Source organism: Anolis sagrei, chromosome Y (assembly GCF_037176765.1).
Source record: "Anolis sagrei isolate rAnoSag1 chromosome Y, rAnoSag1.mat, whole genome shotgun sequence".
Lineage (NCBI taxonomy): Eukaryota > Metazoa > Chordata > Lepidosauria > Squamata > Dactyloidae > Anolis > Anolis sagrei.
The window spans coordinates 20,245,564-20,263,310 of record NC_090035.1 but is presented as its reverse complement, the minus strand read 5'-3'; the positions used below and the strand labels follow the sequence as shown (position 1 = coordinate 20,263,310).

The 17,747-nt window shown below is 41.9% G+C and overlaps 1 protein-coding gene across 1 annotated transcript in view; it reads right to left on the bottom strand.

Moving 5' to 3' along the window:
• Positions 1-1,844: 1,844 nt before the first annotated feature.
• The window catches only part of LOC137095298 (DET1- and DDB1-associated protein 1-like), a 55,307-nt gene continuing 39,404 nt past the window's right edge, over positions 1,845-17,747 (bottom strand). The window contains exons 3-5 of the mRNA XM_067461766.1: positions 10,421-10,472; positions 10,271-10,332; positions 1,845-2,633 (exon numbers count right to left, since the gene is read on the bottom strand). Of these exons, the coding sequence (XP_067317867.1) occupies positions 2,523-2,633; positions 10,271-10,332; positions 10,421-10,472 (225 nt within the window). The 3' untranslated portion in view covers positions 1,845-2,522. The remainder of the gene's footprint in view (positions 2,634-10,270; positions 10,333-10,420; positions 10,473-17,747) is intronic.

Below are 17,747 nucleotides of genomic sequence, written 5' to 3'. Positions count from 1 at the left end.
GTTACTCACCTGTCACCATGTTTCTTCGAGTGGTCATCTGTGAATCCACACAAACCCGCCCGGCCGTCCCCTCTTGCACACCTCCCCCTATTCCTCGCTATGCGGCGTAGGAATGGCGGAGCGTGTGCAAAGGGCGCCTTTTATGCCCTGTTGGTCGGCTGGGAGGGGTTACCGCCAAAACTTAAGTTTCAACTTGGGAAGTTTTCTGTTGGGACCTCCGCAGGCGCAGATTCTCCATAAGTGTTGATTCACAGAGGACCACTCGAAGAAACATGGTTACAGGTGAGTAACCTACCAGTATCACTGCAGTTCATACTGCACTGTACTTTTAACATTAAGAAAATGTCTACTACTTTCGGATCTGAAAAAATGGTATTTTCATCCCCAAAATTGTTTTGAATTCAAAAGAATAGGAATTTGACCTCAAAAAGCAAGTGGCTTCGGATCCAAAAGAACAGAAATTTCACCTAAAATTTAACTTGTTTTGAATTCAAATGAGCAAGAATTTGACCCCGAAAGGACAGGAATTTACCTCCCAAAAATGCTTTTTTGTTGAATTCCAGAACCAGAGAAGCAGGTGGTGAAAACAGAAGAACGGCCTACCTCGGGAGCATGCTTACTCCCTCAATGTTTAACATTTACAGAAATGATCAGTCACTGCCAGAAGGAACAGAGAGTTTAATATATGCTGACGATCGTGCCATCACCACCCAAGCAGGGAGCTTTGAAATGGTTGAACAGAAACTCTGAGTAGATTGAGGTGCTCTTCCCGCCAATTACAGGGGAAACCAGCTGATTCCTAATCCATCTAATATGCAGACGTGTTCTTTTTCCCTTAAGAACAGACAAGCATCTCGAGCTCTGTGGATTACCTGGGAAGGAATCCCACTGGAGCATTGCAGTCGACCCAAATACCCAGGAGTTACCCTGGACCGTGCTCTAATCTGCAAGAAGCACTGCTTGAACTATCAAGCAAAAAGTGGGTGCTAGAAATAATATCATATGAAAGTCGACTGACACAACCTTGGGATCACAACCAGACATAGGGAAGACATCTGCCCTTGCACTTTGCTACTCTGCTGCCCAGTGTGGAACACATCTCAACAAATTAAAACAGTGGATGTTGCTCTTAAAGAGGCATGCCACATTATCACAGGATGTCTACACCCAACACCGCTGGATAAATTATGTCTTATAGCTGGTATTGCACCACCTGCAAGTAGTAGCCAATAATGAAAGGACCAAGGCAGTGACATCTCTGGCCCATCCTCTGTTCAGATATTAACCAGCATGCCAACCCCTTAAATCAAGAAATAGCTTTATAAGGTCTACAGAGATACTCACAGAAACATCTCAGAAAGTGTGAGTCCAAATTGGTAGGTTAAAACCACGAACCTCAATCAGTGGCTAATACCAGATGAGAAACTCCCTCCTGGGCACACAGAAGACTGGGCAACTTGGAAGGCAGTGAACAGACTGTGCTCTGGCACCATGAGATGCAGAGCAAACCTAAAGAAATGGGGCCACAAAGTCCACAACTTGCGAGTGTGGAGAAGAGCAAACCAACAGACCACCTATTACAATGCAACCTGAGCCCTGCCACATGCACAATGGAGGACCTTCTCACAGCAACACCGGAGACACTCCAAGTGGTCAAAGGACATTTAGTACAATGCCAATTTTTAACTTTCTTTGTGGTTTTTCTATACATTATAACTGTATTCTCAATTTGCTTCTGACACAATAAATAAATACCTCCAAAAAGGAAATGCTTTCAAATAAAAAAGAATGGGAATTTCACCCCAAAAACGTACTGGCTTTGACTTGTAAGAATAGAGCGAAGATGGTGAGAAATATCTGTCTTTATTCTACAGATCTGGTCCATTCAAAGACTGGTGCATGAGACAAAGAGAGAAGGGGAGGGGATCTGAGGTCCTTTTTTCCTTTTGTTTGGCTTGCAAACCTATGACCAAAGGGTTACCAAATTCTGGGAGAAACTGAGACAAAAGGGGGCCACACATCTGTCAAGGAAAAAACAAAACTGGGGGGAGGAGATGTCTTGGCATCCCTGCTCTCGAAAAGCACCTGGAGGAATCCGAACAATTTGGTTTTTCAGGAGGTTCTGAATTGGCTACGATGCGCCTAAAATAAGAGGGAGAATTTCCCAAAAAGAGGAGACTTTGATTACATAACTAAAGGGCCGTCTGTGACATTTTCAACACGGGAGTGAGCAAGCGCATATAAATAATCATGAATAAAAACACGGAAGGGTTCCCCCTTCTTTCTCCTCCTCAGAATAAATACGAATCAGCTCCTAAGTGGTGCAAACCGAGAACAGAGAGGAAGGGGAATGCGTTTGTGGGTGTTCAAAAAACCAGAAATATTATTATTAGTAGTATTAATAATAACAATAACAACGAACCATAATGGGAACCCTGCACGGGAAGTGCCTGGAAAGGTGAAACAATGCCGAAGGCAAGCAAACACAAGAGTGTTTTGTGATTTTTTTGTGTTGTCGTTTTTTAAGTGTCCTCGTTCATGTCTTGGCTATCTGTCCGGGCGATTTTGCGAAGAGGGGCCGAGTTCTCGCCTTCGATCTCCACTTCTTCGGGGTCTCGCTTCTTCGCCGCATTCTGTGCAAACCGGGATCAAAAGGAGAAGGGTTAGGCTTTGCTTGGACAACGAGGCCATCAGAGGCATGATCTTACGGCAAAGGAGGCCAATGTTATTCTTGTGCAGGATCTTACTCCCAGAATCGAGGGAAGTCCTGTCTTAGTGTTATTGAAAGCTCTCATGGCCAGAATCACTGGGTTGCTGTGGGTTTTTTGGGCTGTATGTTTATGTTCTATGGCTGGACTTTAGCACAGCAGGCTAGAATCACATTGGCCTTTTTTTGCTGTCAATGTTGGCTTGTGTTCAGCTTGGATAAGAAATCATAACAACAACAGCAACATTGTAACCAGCCCTGATAAGTGGAAAAGAAAAGAAATAATAATAAAAATAACAATTTTGCTGGCCTTTAGCACAGTTGGTTAACTGCCTGCTACAGTAAATCTTGACCATCGAAAGGTTGACAGTTTAAAGCCCAGGTCAAGATGAACTCCTGGTCTTTAGCCTAGCTTCTGCCTACCTAGGACTTTGAAAGCAATATGTGAGTAGATAAATAGGTACCACTTAAAACCGGGAAGTCTTCAGGCTCAAATTCCATTCGGTTAATCAAAACCCATGAACTATGGACACAGTATTACATGGTGAGATCAGAATAGTCTGGGACAAAGGTGATGCCATTATTTTTCTTGATCTAAACTCCTATTGATGCAGGCTAGAATCACACTGACCTTTTCCACTGCTGCACAGTGTTGGCTCATGCTTGGCTTGGATAAGGAATCCATAATAATCATCATCATTATCATCCATGATGATAATGATGATGTTACCAGCCGTGATAAGTGGAAAATAATAATTAGGCCGGGCGTAAGCACAGATGATTAACTCCCAGTTGCAGTAAATCTTGCCAACTGAAAGACTGACATTTTGAAGCCAAGAGTAAGCTCCTGGCTTTTAGATCAGATAAATAGGTATTGCTTAAAAGCAGGGAGATATTTAAGGCACCCATAAGGAAATGCCAGAAAAATGCCAGTGATTCGATCAAGGAGGAAGTTCATGAATCTTCCACAGGGAAGATGGAGCAACAGCATCCTCCAGTGGCCGAAACCAAGCACAAGCCTCCAAGGTGCCGAAGATTGGAAAAGCCTCTACAGTGTTCCCTCACTACTTCGCAGTTCGCTTTTTGCAGACTGGCTGTTTTGTGGGGTTTTGCCTCCCAGTTTATGAATGGTTGTTGTTGCCCAGAGCAGCGTTCTAATCCTGCCTCCTGGCAGCAATGAAGTGTAGAAGGGGTTTTTGACTCAGCACATAGAAGATGGCTTTGAAAAGCAGCAGATCACAGGAGCTGTCTTCATAGACCTGTCAGCGGCTTATGATACTGTGAACCACCACCTCCTCCTGAGAAAAATGTATAATATCACAAAGGACTACCACCTCACCCGCCTCATAGGAAACCTGCTACAAAACAGGAGCTTTTTTGTTGAGTTCCAGGGCCAGAGAAGCAGATGGTGGAAACAGAAGAATGGCCTGCCTCAGGGGAGCATACTTGCTCCATCCATGTTCAACATCTACACAAATGACCAGCCACTGCCAGAAGGTACAGAGAGTTTCATCTATGCTGATGATCGTGCCATTACCTCTCTAGCAGGGAGCTTTGAGATGGTTGAACAGAAGCTCTCTGAAGCTCTAGGTGCTCTAACTGCCTATTACAGGGAAAACTAACTGATCCCTGTGAAAGGACCAAGGCAGAGACATCTCCAGCTCATCCCTTGTTTGGGTATCAGCCAGCACATCAACGACTTAAATCAAGAAATAGTTTTCTTAGATCTACAGAGACACTCACTGGAACACCTCAGCAAGCGAGAGTTCAAAAGTGGCAGGCTCAAACCCAGCACCTCAATCCGTGGGTGATACCAGATGAAAGACTCCCCCCTGGGCACACAGAAGACTGGGTGACTTGGAAGGCGCTGAACAGACTGCGCTCTGGCACCACGAGAGGCAGAGCCAATCTTAAGAAATGGGGCTATAGAGTTGAATCCATGACATGTGAGTGTGGAGAAGAGCAAACCACTGATCACCTGCTGCCACATGCACGATGGAGGACCTTCTTGCGGCAACACCAGAGGCACTCCAAGTGGCCAGGTACTGGTCAAAGGACATTTAATCAGCTACCAAGTTTGCAAAATTTGTGTATTTTTTTAAAAAAATCTGTTTGTTTGTTCTGTTAGAAATGTAATACAATTTTCTGGTTGTGGATGACACGATAAATAATACACTCCCCTTCGGGAGAGAGGCAGCCAATCAGGAGAGATAAAAAGCAAAGGAGAGATAAAAAGCAAAAAAAAAAAAAAAAAGTGTGTGGTGCCTTTAAATCTCTCCTCGCTTCTGCCTCACCCTTGGAATTAGATATACATATATAGCATAGCATCCCTATTTCACAGATTTCCACTTTACGTGGGTGGTCCTGGAATGTAACACCCACAATAAGTGAGAGAACACTGTAAATATCTCTATCTATGTCGCTGTTTCTCAACCTCCCTAATGCTGTAACCCCTTAATACAGTTCCTTATGTTGTGGTGTCCCTCAACTATAACATTATTTTTATTGCTACTTCATAACTAATTTTGCCACTGTTATGAATTGTAATGTAAATATCTGATATGCAGAATGTATTTTCATTCACTGGACCAAATTTGGCACAAATATCCAATATGCCCAAATTTGAATACTGGTGGAGTTGGGGGGGGGGGGATTTATTTTGTAATTTGGGAGTTGTAGTTGCTGGGATTTATAGTTCACCTACAATCAAAGAGCATTCTGAACTCTACCAATGATGGGATTGAACCATACTTAGCATACAAAACTCCCATGAAACAGAAAATAATGGAAGGATTTGGTGGGCATTGACCTTGAATTTTGGAGTTGTAGTTGACCTACATGCAGAGAGCATTGTAGAATCAAACAATGATGGATCTGGACCAAACTTGACATGAATATTCAATATGCCCAAATGTGAACAGTGGTGGAGTTTGGGGGAAAATAAAGCTTGACATTTGGGAGTTGTAGTTGCTGGGATTTATAGTTCACCTACAATCAGAGAGCATTCTGAGCCCAACTGGCAGAATTGGGCCAAACTTGCCACACAGAACCTCCATGTCTTGAAGAGACTCTCTGGAGCAAGCCTCCCTCCAGCATTGCACACTCTCCCTCGCACATGTGCACCATCCTGTCATGTGTTAAGCATGCCCCCTCTCCCCTCCCCGCTTGGAGTCTCAGAAACAGCCCTCCCCTCGGCTGCGAGGCTGGCCAATCACAGCAGAGGTGGACTTTTGGTGGGAGGATTCACCCTGTTTCCAAAAAGGAAGAGAAGGACAGGCAGAGAGATCTTCAGCCTTCTCTGCCAAAGCGATTCCTAAGACCATCAGAAATATATGCTTTCTGATGGTCTTTGGCAACCCCTATGACACTGATCTTGTCAATCAAAAATTTGACAGTTTGAAACCTGGGTCAGGATAAGTTCCCGGCTTTTAGACCAGTTTCTACCTACCTAACAGTTCAAAAACAATAATGTGAGAACATAAATAGGTACATCTTTAAGCAGGGAGGTATCTAAAAGGCACACATAAGAAAAATGCCAGCAATTTGATCAAGGAGGAAATTTACGAACAAAGTTATTTGGCAGGGAAAGTGGATGGACAGCATCTTCCAGTGGCCAGAACAGAGCACAGGCCTCCAAGATGCCAAAGGTGCGGAAAGCCTACACATGTCTCTATCTACATAGAGTTGTCTCTCTTGTCAGTATATAATGCCATTGAATGTTTGCCGTATATGTAAGTTCTGTGATCCTACCTATACCCACTTCGAGAAGGGTGAGAAATAAATACAGCAAATAAATAAATAAAGTTCCAGTAGCATTCCCTCCTGCATCTGTGGCAAACATTCTCAGTGGTGTGTTCACAGGTCTGTTGGAAATTAGGTAAGTAGTGTGTATATATACCTGTGGAATAATGTCCAGGGTAGGAGAAAACAAATACGAATGTTGCATTGGCAAGCTTGATTAGCACTGAGTAGCCTTGCAGCTGCAAAGTCAATCAGAGTTGTTGCCTGGAGGCATCCTTTCTCTGGTTATCAGTATTTTAAAAACACCAAAATCAAGAATGTAAACAAAGGACATAACTCAGAAACAGGGGAACTCCAGAGAGAAAACAATCAAGTGCCAGTTAGCACCTCTCAAACAGAGGTTGCCTCCAGGCAACAGAGGCCAGGCTACTTCTATGCAGATACCCTCACTGATTGACTTTGCAACTTCATGGCTACGCAATGCAACTTAAGTTTGCTAATTGAAATATTAATACTTGCTTTAAGAGACAAGGGTTCTTGCTCCCACCCTGGAGGCAAGTGGAGTATATATTGACTCCACTTGCCTCATTTCCAACAGACCTATGAGCAAACAGACCTCTGAAGATGCTTGCCACAGATGCAGGTGAAACATCAGGAAAGAACGCTATGGGAACAGAGCCATACAACCCGAAAAACTCACAGCAACCCAGTCCTGTCTCTGCTATATCTACAGATTCACAAATGGTCTCAAATCCTCTCTTCCCCCTAAAAAAAACCCTCCATAGTTTGAAAGGCAGAATTAAAGCCCTCCTGATAGATGGCCACCCAGCCTCATAGACATTAACAGGTCCATGGACTATGGGGCTATAGAATCATAGGATCCTAGAGTTGGAAGAGACTCCGTGGGTCATCCAGTCCAACTCCTTTCTATTATAAAGGAAGACACAATCCAACTCTCCCCCACAGATAGCCATCCTGCCTAATACATAGTAACATGTCCATGGAGAATTAGGACTATGGAATCATAGAATCCTATAGTTGGAAGAAACCCCAAGAGCCATCTCGTCAAATCCTCTTCTGCTATACAATTAAAGCACTGCCGACAAATGAACATCCAGCCCCATATACATTAACAGGTCCTTGGAGAATTAGTACTATGGAATCCTATAGTTGGAAGAGACCCCATGGGCCATCCTATCCAACCCTTTTTCTGCCACAAAGGAAGATAATAAAAGCCCTTTCGACAGATGGCCATCCAGCCTCATAGACATCAACACATCCATGGATAATTGGAGTTATAGAATCCTGTAGTTGGAAAACCCCATGGGCCATCTGTCCAATCGTCGTCTGCCACAAAGGAATACAATCAAAGCCCTCCCAACAGCTGGCCATCCAGCCTCATACATAGTAACATGTCCATGGAGAATTACGGCTATAGAATCATAGAGTCCTATAGTTGGAAGAGACCCCATGGACCATCCAGTTCAACCCTCCCCTGCTATAAAGGAATACTGTACAATCAAAGCACCCCCGGCAGATGGACATCTGTCAGCTACAGATGGTGCAATACTACTACTACTAATAATAATTTCAACAGAAAGGAAATTATTATGCCTCATTTTCCACAAACCTCTGGACAAACCTCTGAAGATGTCAGCCACAGATGCAAGTGAAACGTCAAGAGAGAATACAGCTGGAACAGGGCCAGACAGCTTGGAAAACTCACAGCAACCTAGTGATTCTGGCCCTAAAAGCCTTTGATAACTCAAAAAAGTCCTTACAGTCATCATGCATACAGAGCAATACAAGGAGAAGATCAGAAAACTCCTGGACCCTACTATATACAGAAAACTTAAGTAAGACCCAACGTCCAAAATAACCAGAAAAACCAACACTCTAATTAAAAACTCCTCAATCAACTTACGACAGCAGCTATGTAAATCGGAAGCCCTTCCACCCAGGCTTTATGGACTCCCCAAAATCCATAAGGACTCCATCCCACTCAGACGAATCGTGAGTGCCATTGGGTCCCCCACATATGACTTAGCCAAATTTCTTGCTGCACAGTTACAAAGCCACATTGGGCTCACAACACACTACATCAAGGACTCAGCTCACTTCATTGAAAAAATCAGCAATCTCAAGCTAAATACAAATGACAAACTAATCAGCTTCGATGTGGTGTCTCTATTTACCATGGTCCCAGTTGCAGACACCATGGCACTCATCAACCAGAGGTTCCCAGAAGACATCACGGCGCTGTTTCACCATTGCCTCACCACCAGCTATTTTCAGTGGGACAATGAATTCTACGAACAGAAAGATGGAGTAGCTATGGGGAGCCCTCTCAGCCCAGTCATAGCTAACTTCTACATGGAACAATTTGAAAAACAAGCTCTTGAAACAGCAACCAAAAAGCCCACTATATGGTTCAGATATGTGGATGACACTTTCACCATTTGGAGCCATGGAGAAGAAGAACTCAACAGGTTCCTGGAACATCTTAACAGCATCCACCCTAACATCCAGTTCACTATGGAAAAAGAAAAGGAAGGAAGACTGCCTTTTCTAGATGTCCTAGTCATCCGCAAACCAGATCAACAATTGGGTCACACCGTTTACAGAAAACCCACACACACAGATAGATATCTACATAAAAACTCCAACCATCACCCAAGTCAAAAAAGAAGCACCATTAAAGCCTTGGCAGACCATGCAAAAAGAATCTGTGAACCCCACCTCCTCCAAGATGAACTGAACCACCTCAACTGGGCTCTACAGGCCAATGGATATTCCACCTCAGACATCAGAAGAGCTGCAAGACCAAGAACAAGCCATAAGAGTAAAGATGAAGATCCACCCAGAGGAAAAGTGTTCCTGCCATACATCAAGGGAACCACTGATCGTATAGGGAAGCTGATGAGGTAACACAACATACAAACAATCTACAAACCCACCAAAAAAATCCAACAAATGCTACGTTCAGCAAAGGACAAGAGGGATCCTCTCACCTCTACAGGAGTCTACCGTATACCATGCAGCTGTGGACAAGTCTACATAGGGACCACCAAACGCAGCGCCCAAACAAGAATCCAGGAACATGAAAGGCACTGCAGACTACTCCAACCAGAGAAATCAGCCATAGCAGAGCACCTGATGAACCAACCTGGACACAGCATATTATTTGAGAACACAAAAATGCTGGACCACTCTCACAACCACCATGTCAGACTACACAGAGAAGCCATTGAAATCCACAAACATATGGACAATTTCAACAGAAAGGAAGAAACCATGACAATGAACAAAGTCTGGCTACCAGTATTAAAAAATTCTAAAATTAAAACAGCAGAGAGAAAAACAGGCAGGGACATCTAATCACCTTTCAAGAAGAGTTTGCTCCAGGCACAGTCAGCCCATTGTATGCTAATCAAAGTGGTCAGTTGAAAAGATTCACATCTAGCCCAACTTACAAAAGCCTTTTGTCTCACCCTGGTCATTCCACAGATATATAAACCCCTTTTTTCCCAGCTCCAGCAGACCTCACCCTCTGAGGAAGCTTGCCATAGATGCAGGCGAAACGTCAGGAGAAATGCCTCTAGAACATGGCCATATAGCCCGAAAAAACCCACAAGAACTGAGTGATTCCGGCCATGAAAGCCTTCGACAATACAGTCCTTACAAAGCTGACTTGATGGGTTTTCCTTCCATTGATTCAATCACTCACACTCATATACACACAATCCCCAAAACCAAACTTTGATTTTACATAAGCCTTTGTTTTCCCCTTTGGCCCATACTACAACTCTCAAGGATCCTTACCTTTTTGTCCCACTGCTGATGTAGGTAACGCAGGAGTATATTTGTCTTTTCTGTTACAATGACTGTTGCAGAGAGAAAAGAAAGAAGGCCATGTCAGGAATTGTTTCCCTCGGTCTGGTTATGGTTTCTATAAAGCAGATAACAACTTACTTTGTTCTGAGGGGTATTCCCGGGTGGGGAGGTAAACGGAAGGCCTTCTGTTCTATAAATTAAAAAGAAAAGAAACCAGATGAAAATTATGCAGATCATATGTTTACTATCAGCTGCCTTGAGTTCCTATACCAGGAGAAAGGCATCGGGATAAAAGAAAAATAAAAGAATTAAAGAATAAGAAGATATTGTTGTTATTTGAATTATTGTTATATCAGAGTATTACCTAACTTTTTTTCTTTTTACAAAAACAGCAAATACTAACCAGCCAACCCCGAAACTTGGTCCACCAAAGGCCCTCCCTCCTATTACATTGCAGATTATAGTGTGTGCCATGAAAATGTCCAGAAGCTCTGCCAATGTCCTCTATAAACACCACACTGCCCACCACCCAAATGAAGGCTTTTATACAAGATCAATTTCATGCTAGATTTTATGTTTCCTCCACCACAGATATCCCAATGTGCCTGACTCTCTCAATTGGTGTGGAATTTGCATGGCCCCACCCACTGCTTCTCCCTTAACCCTTTCCTACTCATCCGTATGGCACACAGCAAACAGAGAGGAACTGATCAGCAACTGAAAATACTGGAAGTTTTGGGGGACTGACTCAACATGATGGAAGTTGTAGTTCACCCTGCATCAAGACAGAGAACTGTGACCACAAAGCGCAGACTCCAAGGAAGAAAGACAAGGCGCAAAATGAACACCCAAGCCCTTCAGGAGCCCTTCAAACGAGCCCATTTCCAAACAGCACTCAAGGACCATCTACCCACAAAACACCCCAAAAATGTTGAAGAACATTGGAATAAACTGAAGACCTCCATCATCACAGCCTGCAAAGAAACTATTGGATATCAAACCAAGAAACATCAAGAATGGTTTGACGAAAATTACGAGATCCAACAGCTAATTGACAAGAAAAGGAAAGCCTTCCAAACATGGCAGAGAGACATCAACTGTGCTGCTAAGAAAAAGATCTATGCTAGCACAAAAACTGAGGTCCAAAGAAGGACAAGAGAACTCAAGAACATCTGGTGGACAAAGAAGGCTGAAGAAATCCAACACCTGGCAGATACCCATAATGCTCAGGAATTTTTCAAAGCCACAAAGGTCATCTATGGACCAAAAAACCATGGTATACAGCCTCTCCACTCATCAGATGAAACCAAACTCCTGAAGGACCAAAAATCAATTGCACTACATTGGAAAGAACAGTACCAAAGCCTCCTGAACCGCAGCTCCAATGTGGCCGAAGAGGTTCTCTCACAAATCCCACAACAACAAACCAGGGATGAGCTTGCAGCACTGCCTAGTTTGGAAGAAGGCAGCAATGCCATCAGCCAACAACAACAACAACAAGAACAACAAAAAATAGCAAAGCCAGCAGACCTGAAATCTTTAAAAAGGGAGGACCTGAGTTGACACAACAACTCCACCGGCTCATAGAAAAAGTGTGGGTGACTGAGAAAATCCCAGATTTCAAGGATGCCATCATCATCATTCTCTTCAAAAAAAGGGGAAAGAACAGACTGCGGAAACTATTGAGGTATCTCCCTCCTAATCTCCACTGGGAAAATCCTCGCAAGAATCCTTGCAAACCGCCTTCTGCCCCTCTCAGAAGACACCCTCCCAGAATCCCAGAATGGCTTCCGCCCCTCCAGAGGAACTGTGGACATGATCTTCACTGCACAACAGCTCCAAGAAAAATGCAGGGAACAAAATCAACCTCTGTACATGGCATCCATTGACCTTGCAAAGACATTCGACACAGTGAATCTGAGCTCTCTCTGGACCATCCTTCAAAAAATTGGGTGCCCAAACAAATTTGTGAACATCCTGCAGCTTCTCCATGATGACATGATGGCAACAGTCCAGGACAGCAGTGGCTCCCAAAGTGACCCCAAGGTGGAATCAGGTGTCAAACAGGGATGTGTTATTGCCCCAACTTGATTCTCCGTCTTCTTCGCTATGATACTTTACCTTGTTGATTGAAAGCTTCCTACCAGAATGGAAATAATCTATTGGACAGATGGCAAGCCTCAGCAGACTGAAAGCCAAAACCAAGATTACAACAACATCTGTTATAGAACTCCAGTATGCTGATGACAACGTCATCTGTGTGCATTCAGAAGAAGATCTACAAGCCATGCTAAACACCTTTGCAGAAGCATACGAGAAGCTCGGCCTGTCATTGAACATTGAGAAAACCAAAGTGCTGTTCCAGCAATCACCAGCCAACCTCTTTCCAATGCCAGAGATACAGCTTAATGGTGTTACATTAGAAAATGTTGACCATTTCCGCTACCTCGGCAGCCACCTCTCTACCAAAGTCAACATTGACACCAAAATACTACACTGCCTGAGCTCTGTGAGCGCAGCATTTTTCCGAATGAAGCAGAGAGTGTATGAAGACCAGGACATCCATAGGGCTACCAAGGTGCTTGTTTATAAAGCAATGTCCTCCCAACCCTGCTATATGCTGCAAAACGCGGACTGTCTACAGACGTCACATGCAACTCCTGGAACGATTCCATCAGCACTGCTTCCGGAAAATCCTGCAAATCTCTTGGAAAGACACGCGGACAAACGTCAGCATGCTGGAAGAAGCAAAGACCCCCAGCACTGAAGCGATGCTCCTCCGCCATCAACTCCGCTGGACCGGCCACGTTGTCCGGATGCCTGACCATTGTCTCCCAAAGCAGTTGCTGTACTCCAAACTCAACGGAAAACGGAATGTTGGTGGACAGGAAAAGAGACTTAAAGATGGGCTCAAAGCCAACCTTAAAAACTCTGGCATAGATACTGAGAACTGGGAAGCCCTGGCCCTTGAGCACTCCAGCTGGAGGTCAGCTGTGACCAGCAGTGCTGCAGAATTTGAAGAGGGACGAATGGAGGGTGAAAGAGAAACGTGCCAAAAGGAAAGCGCGTCAAGCCAACCCCGACCAAGACTGCTTTCCACCTGAAAACCAATGCCCTCACTGCGGAATAAGATGCAGATCAAGAATAGGGCTCCACAGCCACCTACAGACTCACAAGAATTCTGATCCTGGAAGACTATCCTACTTGGCCAATGAGGTTTCATCTAAGTAAGGCCCTCCACCAGCAAATTTGGCACACAAAACTCCCATGACCAACACAAAATCCTGAAGAGGTTTGGGGGGAATTGAGCTTGATGTATAGGAGTTGCAGTTCACCTACATCCTGACAGCACTGTGAATCCAAAGAAAGATGAATCTGGACCAAACTTGGCAGTTGTGGGAGTTGTAGTTTACCCTGCATGCCCAAATTTGAATATTGGTATGTTTTGAGGGGAACTGGCCTGGACATTTTGGAGTTGAAGTTACTGGGATGTATAGTTCACCTGCAATCAATCAGCACTTTGAACTCCACCAAAATGGCATTGGACCAAGTTGGCACATAGAGCCCACATGACCAGCAAAAAATACTGGAAGTCTCTGTGGGAATTTCACCTTGATTTGGGGGAGTTATAGTTCACCTACATCCAGAGACCACCATGAACCCAAACAATGATGCACACGTGCCTGATATACCCGAATTTGAATACTGGAACTGTTTGGGATTGACCATGATTTTTTGGAGTTGTAGTTCATCTACATCCAGAGAAACTGTGACCTCCCCCGACAATGGACCTGAATCAAACTTGGCACACAGAACCACCATGACCAACTGAGCATACTGGAGGGATCTGGGGGAAACTGAGCTTCATTTCTGAATGTTGTGGTTCACCTACAAGCAGAGACATGGATACCACCAATGATAATAGATTTGGACCAGTCTTGGCACACAGAACCCCCATGACCAACAGAACCTACTGGAGGGGTTTGAGGGGACTAAGTCACCATAGCGGGAGCTGTAGTTTACCCTGCAGCCAAGAGATTCATGCCCATTACTGAACTCTAAGACCTGGCAAACAGTTATTGAGGCTAGAGGTACCAAAAGAGCCAGAGGGACAGCAATTCTCTTGAACAACAACCTCAACTATGAATTGGTAGACAAATGTATAGATCCTGACGGAAGATCTGTATTACTGAAATTTAAATTGGACAATAAAAAATTTACTATTGCTAATATATACTCCCCCAACAAGGGTCAACTACGATTCCTGAGGAAAATCCTGAAAAAACTTCATAACTTTTATGAAGGTAAGATTATCTTAACAGGGGATTTCAATTTAGATCTAAGTCAGCATAAACCATACAAAATAGGAAATTGGGAACTAAAAGATGCATTCGTGGTAGCTAATAAAAAAGCTAATCCTACATACTATTCTAATAGGCATAAAAAATACACACGGATAGATTACATAATGATTCAACAACCAATGGAAATGGAAATAAGAAATATCTATACACATGGTATTTGGCTTTCAGATCATGCCCCAATAATAATAGAATTAGAAATTAATAAGGAACAAAGAAATAAGGTATGGAAATATAACAATATAATTGCAAGGAGAAAGGAAGATAAAGAATATATGGCCAAGCAAATAAGATTTTACTTTCAAGAAACTAGAGGTTCATCCTCAGAGAGTATAATTTGGGATGCAGCAAAAGCGGTGATTAGAGGACATTGCATTCTCAAAGAGAGATTAATTAAAAAGGAGTGGTTTGCAGATAGACAAAACAAGATACAGAAGATAAAACACCTTCAAGCCCAACAACAGAACAAGTTCAGCATTCAAACACAGAACCTGATTAAAACACTGAGAAAGCAATTAGATGGATTAGATTCCTTCACAATTTGGAAAAAGCAAAATTTAGTTAAGAATGAAATACAGAGACCCAATATTAATTCCATGAAAAGGCTGGCAAAATATTTGAAAAATAGAAAGGAAAAACAGAATATCAAGGCTATAAAGACGCAAGGGAACAAAATAATTCATAATTCTGCTAAGATAAGAGAAGAATTTGCCGCATTCTACCAAAGATTATACAAGGAAGATAATAAAGGTCACATGGAAGAAAGTCTAGATGTAAAGTTAGGAGAGGAGGACAAACAAACATTAAATGCTGAGATCACAGAACAGGAAATAAAGGAAGTGATAAAGAAACTGAAAAAATCAAAATCGCCGGGTCTGGGTGGTTTTCCAGCTGAATTTTATAAAGAATATATAGAAATATTAGGCCCTGAATTGCAAACGTTATTTAATAATATAATGAGAGGAGAAAAAGCCCCTAATACATGGAGGAAAGCTGAAATAAGAGTATTATTGAAACCTCAGAAGGACCCAAAAGAAACAGGCTCGTATAGGCCAATCAGTCTATTAAACCAAGATTACAAAATTTTCGCCAAAATTTTAGCAAATAGATTGGAAAAAATAATACCAAAAGTGATAAAAGAAGACCAATATGGATTTGTGAAAGGGAGGCAAATTGGACACCCAATCAGAAATATAATAAATATAATGGAGAATAGGCAGGGAAAGAAATTAGCATTACTAAAATTGGATATATATAAAGCTTTCAATACAGTAAATCACGAATTTTTGTGGGAGACATTGAACAAAATTGGAATAGGAGAACCAATTATAAAGGCAATAAAGGAGTTATATAGAGAAAGCAAAGCTGTGGTAAAAGTTAATGAAGCCTTATCAAAGGAATTTTCCATTCAAAGGGGTGTCAGGCAAGGTTGCCCCCTGTCACCACATCTATTTATAATGGGGATTGAGATTCTAGCAGAGAGAATTAGAAATAGCGTAAGGATCGAAGGTTATAAATTTGACGATGGAGGGGAAATTAAATTAAATTTATTTGCTGATGATATTATGATGGTTTTATCCCAACCTCTAATAGGAATAAGAGAATTAAAAATAATATTAACAGATTTTGAAAAAAATACTGGATTGGGGGTAAATATAAAGAAATCAGAAATTATGTATTTTGAGGTAAACAAAAAAGAAAAAAAGAGAAATTGATAATATAACAGAAATAGGTATGGGGAGGACAAAAATAAAATATTTGGGTGTAATTATTCATAAAATATGGAAAAGATGACAGAGATCAACTATAAACAGACATGGAAGAAAATTTCTAATAGTATGAAAAATTGGAATAAGAAAAATCTGGGTATCTTAGGAAAAATAAAGGCAACTAAAATATTGTTGACACCAAAATTATTATACCTATTTCAAGTCCTTCCATTGGAAATCAAACAAGGACAATTTAATAAGTGGAACAGGACTATAAAGAAATGGATATTAGGAGGAAAGAAATCTAGACTGCCAAATAAACTATATTATATACATCAGGAAGAACTGGGATGGGGAGTTGGAATTATATTACGAGGCTTTTCAGCTAAAACCTTTACTTGAAAATATGAAAGAAAATAGGGATAAATGGTTTAAGATTGAAGATGGAGTTAATAAAAGAGAGGCAAGCTTTGGAATCTTTACAGGGAATTTGGAAATAAACATCAAAAGAACAAGAGGCCCCAGAAAACTTGCATTAAAAATTTGGAAAAAATGGAAACCTAAATTGATGCCAGGTATATCAAAATGGACCCCACTTGAGAGCCTTTACGAGAAGGAGTATGATTCGTGCTGGTGGAGAGAAATGAGGGACAAGGGATATTATAGGATTAAAGACTTATATGATATGAATGGCCATCTTATCCCTATAAGCAGAATAATAGATAAAATGGGAAACAAAAATTGGATTAAGATACTAGGATTATATAATAAATTGAAACAGGGAACGTATGGAGATTGTATAGGTAAGGAAAGTATAATGGAAGATATAATTAAAAAAACACAGATCTCAGAGAAAGGGTTAATCGGAGAAATATACAGAGGAATGATAAGAGATGAGGAATATATTATAAGAACACTGCAGAATAAATGGGAAAAAGAGGTATTACTCACAAGACAAATAATAGAGGACTTAATAAGAGAGGCTAGGAAAATCAAGATAGAGAAATTCAAAGAAATGGAAAGGAAATTCTTATGGAAATGGTATTGTACCCCAGCACAGTTATCAATCATGATTAACGGTAAAAGCCCAACTTGCTGGCACTGTGGTCTCCAGTAAAGGATGGAACGCACATATGCGGTGGAAATGCCCAAAGGCAAAAACATTCTGGGAACAAGTAACAGGTAAAATGGAGAAAATATTTAAGATACCATTGCAAATAAATATGCAGTTGATGTTCATGGGGATATTAGGAAGCAGGAAGATTGATTCAAAATATCAAGAGTTATTCAAAGCAATTATTCTTGCAGGGAAGGCTGTAATAGCTTGGGCATGGAAAGATGCAAAAAAACGGGATATGGTTAATTGGAAAAATTATTTGTTACCAATACGGACCA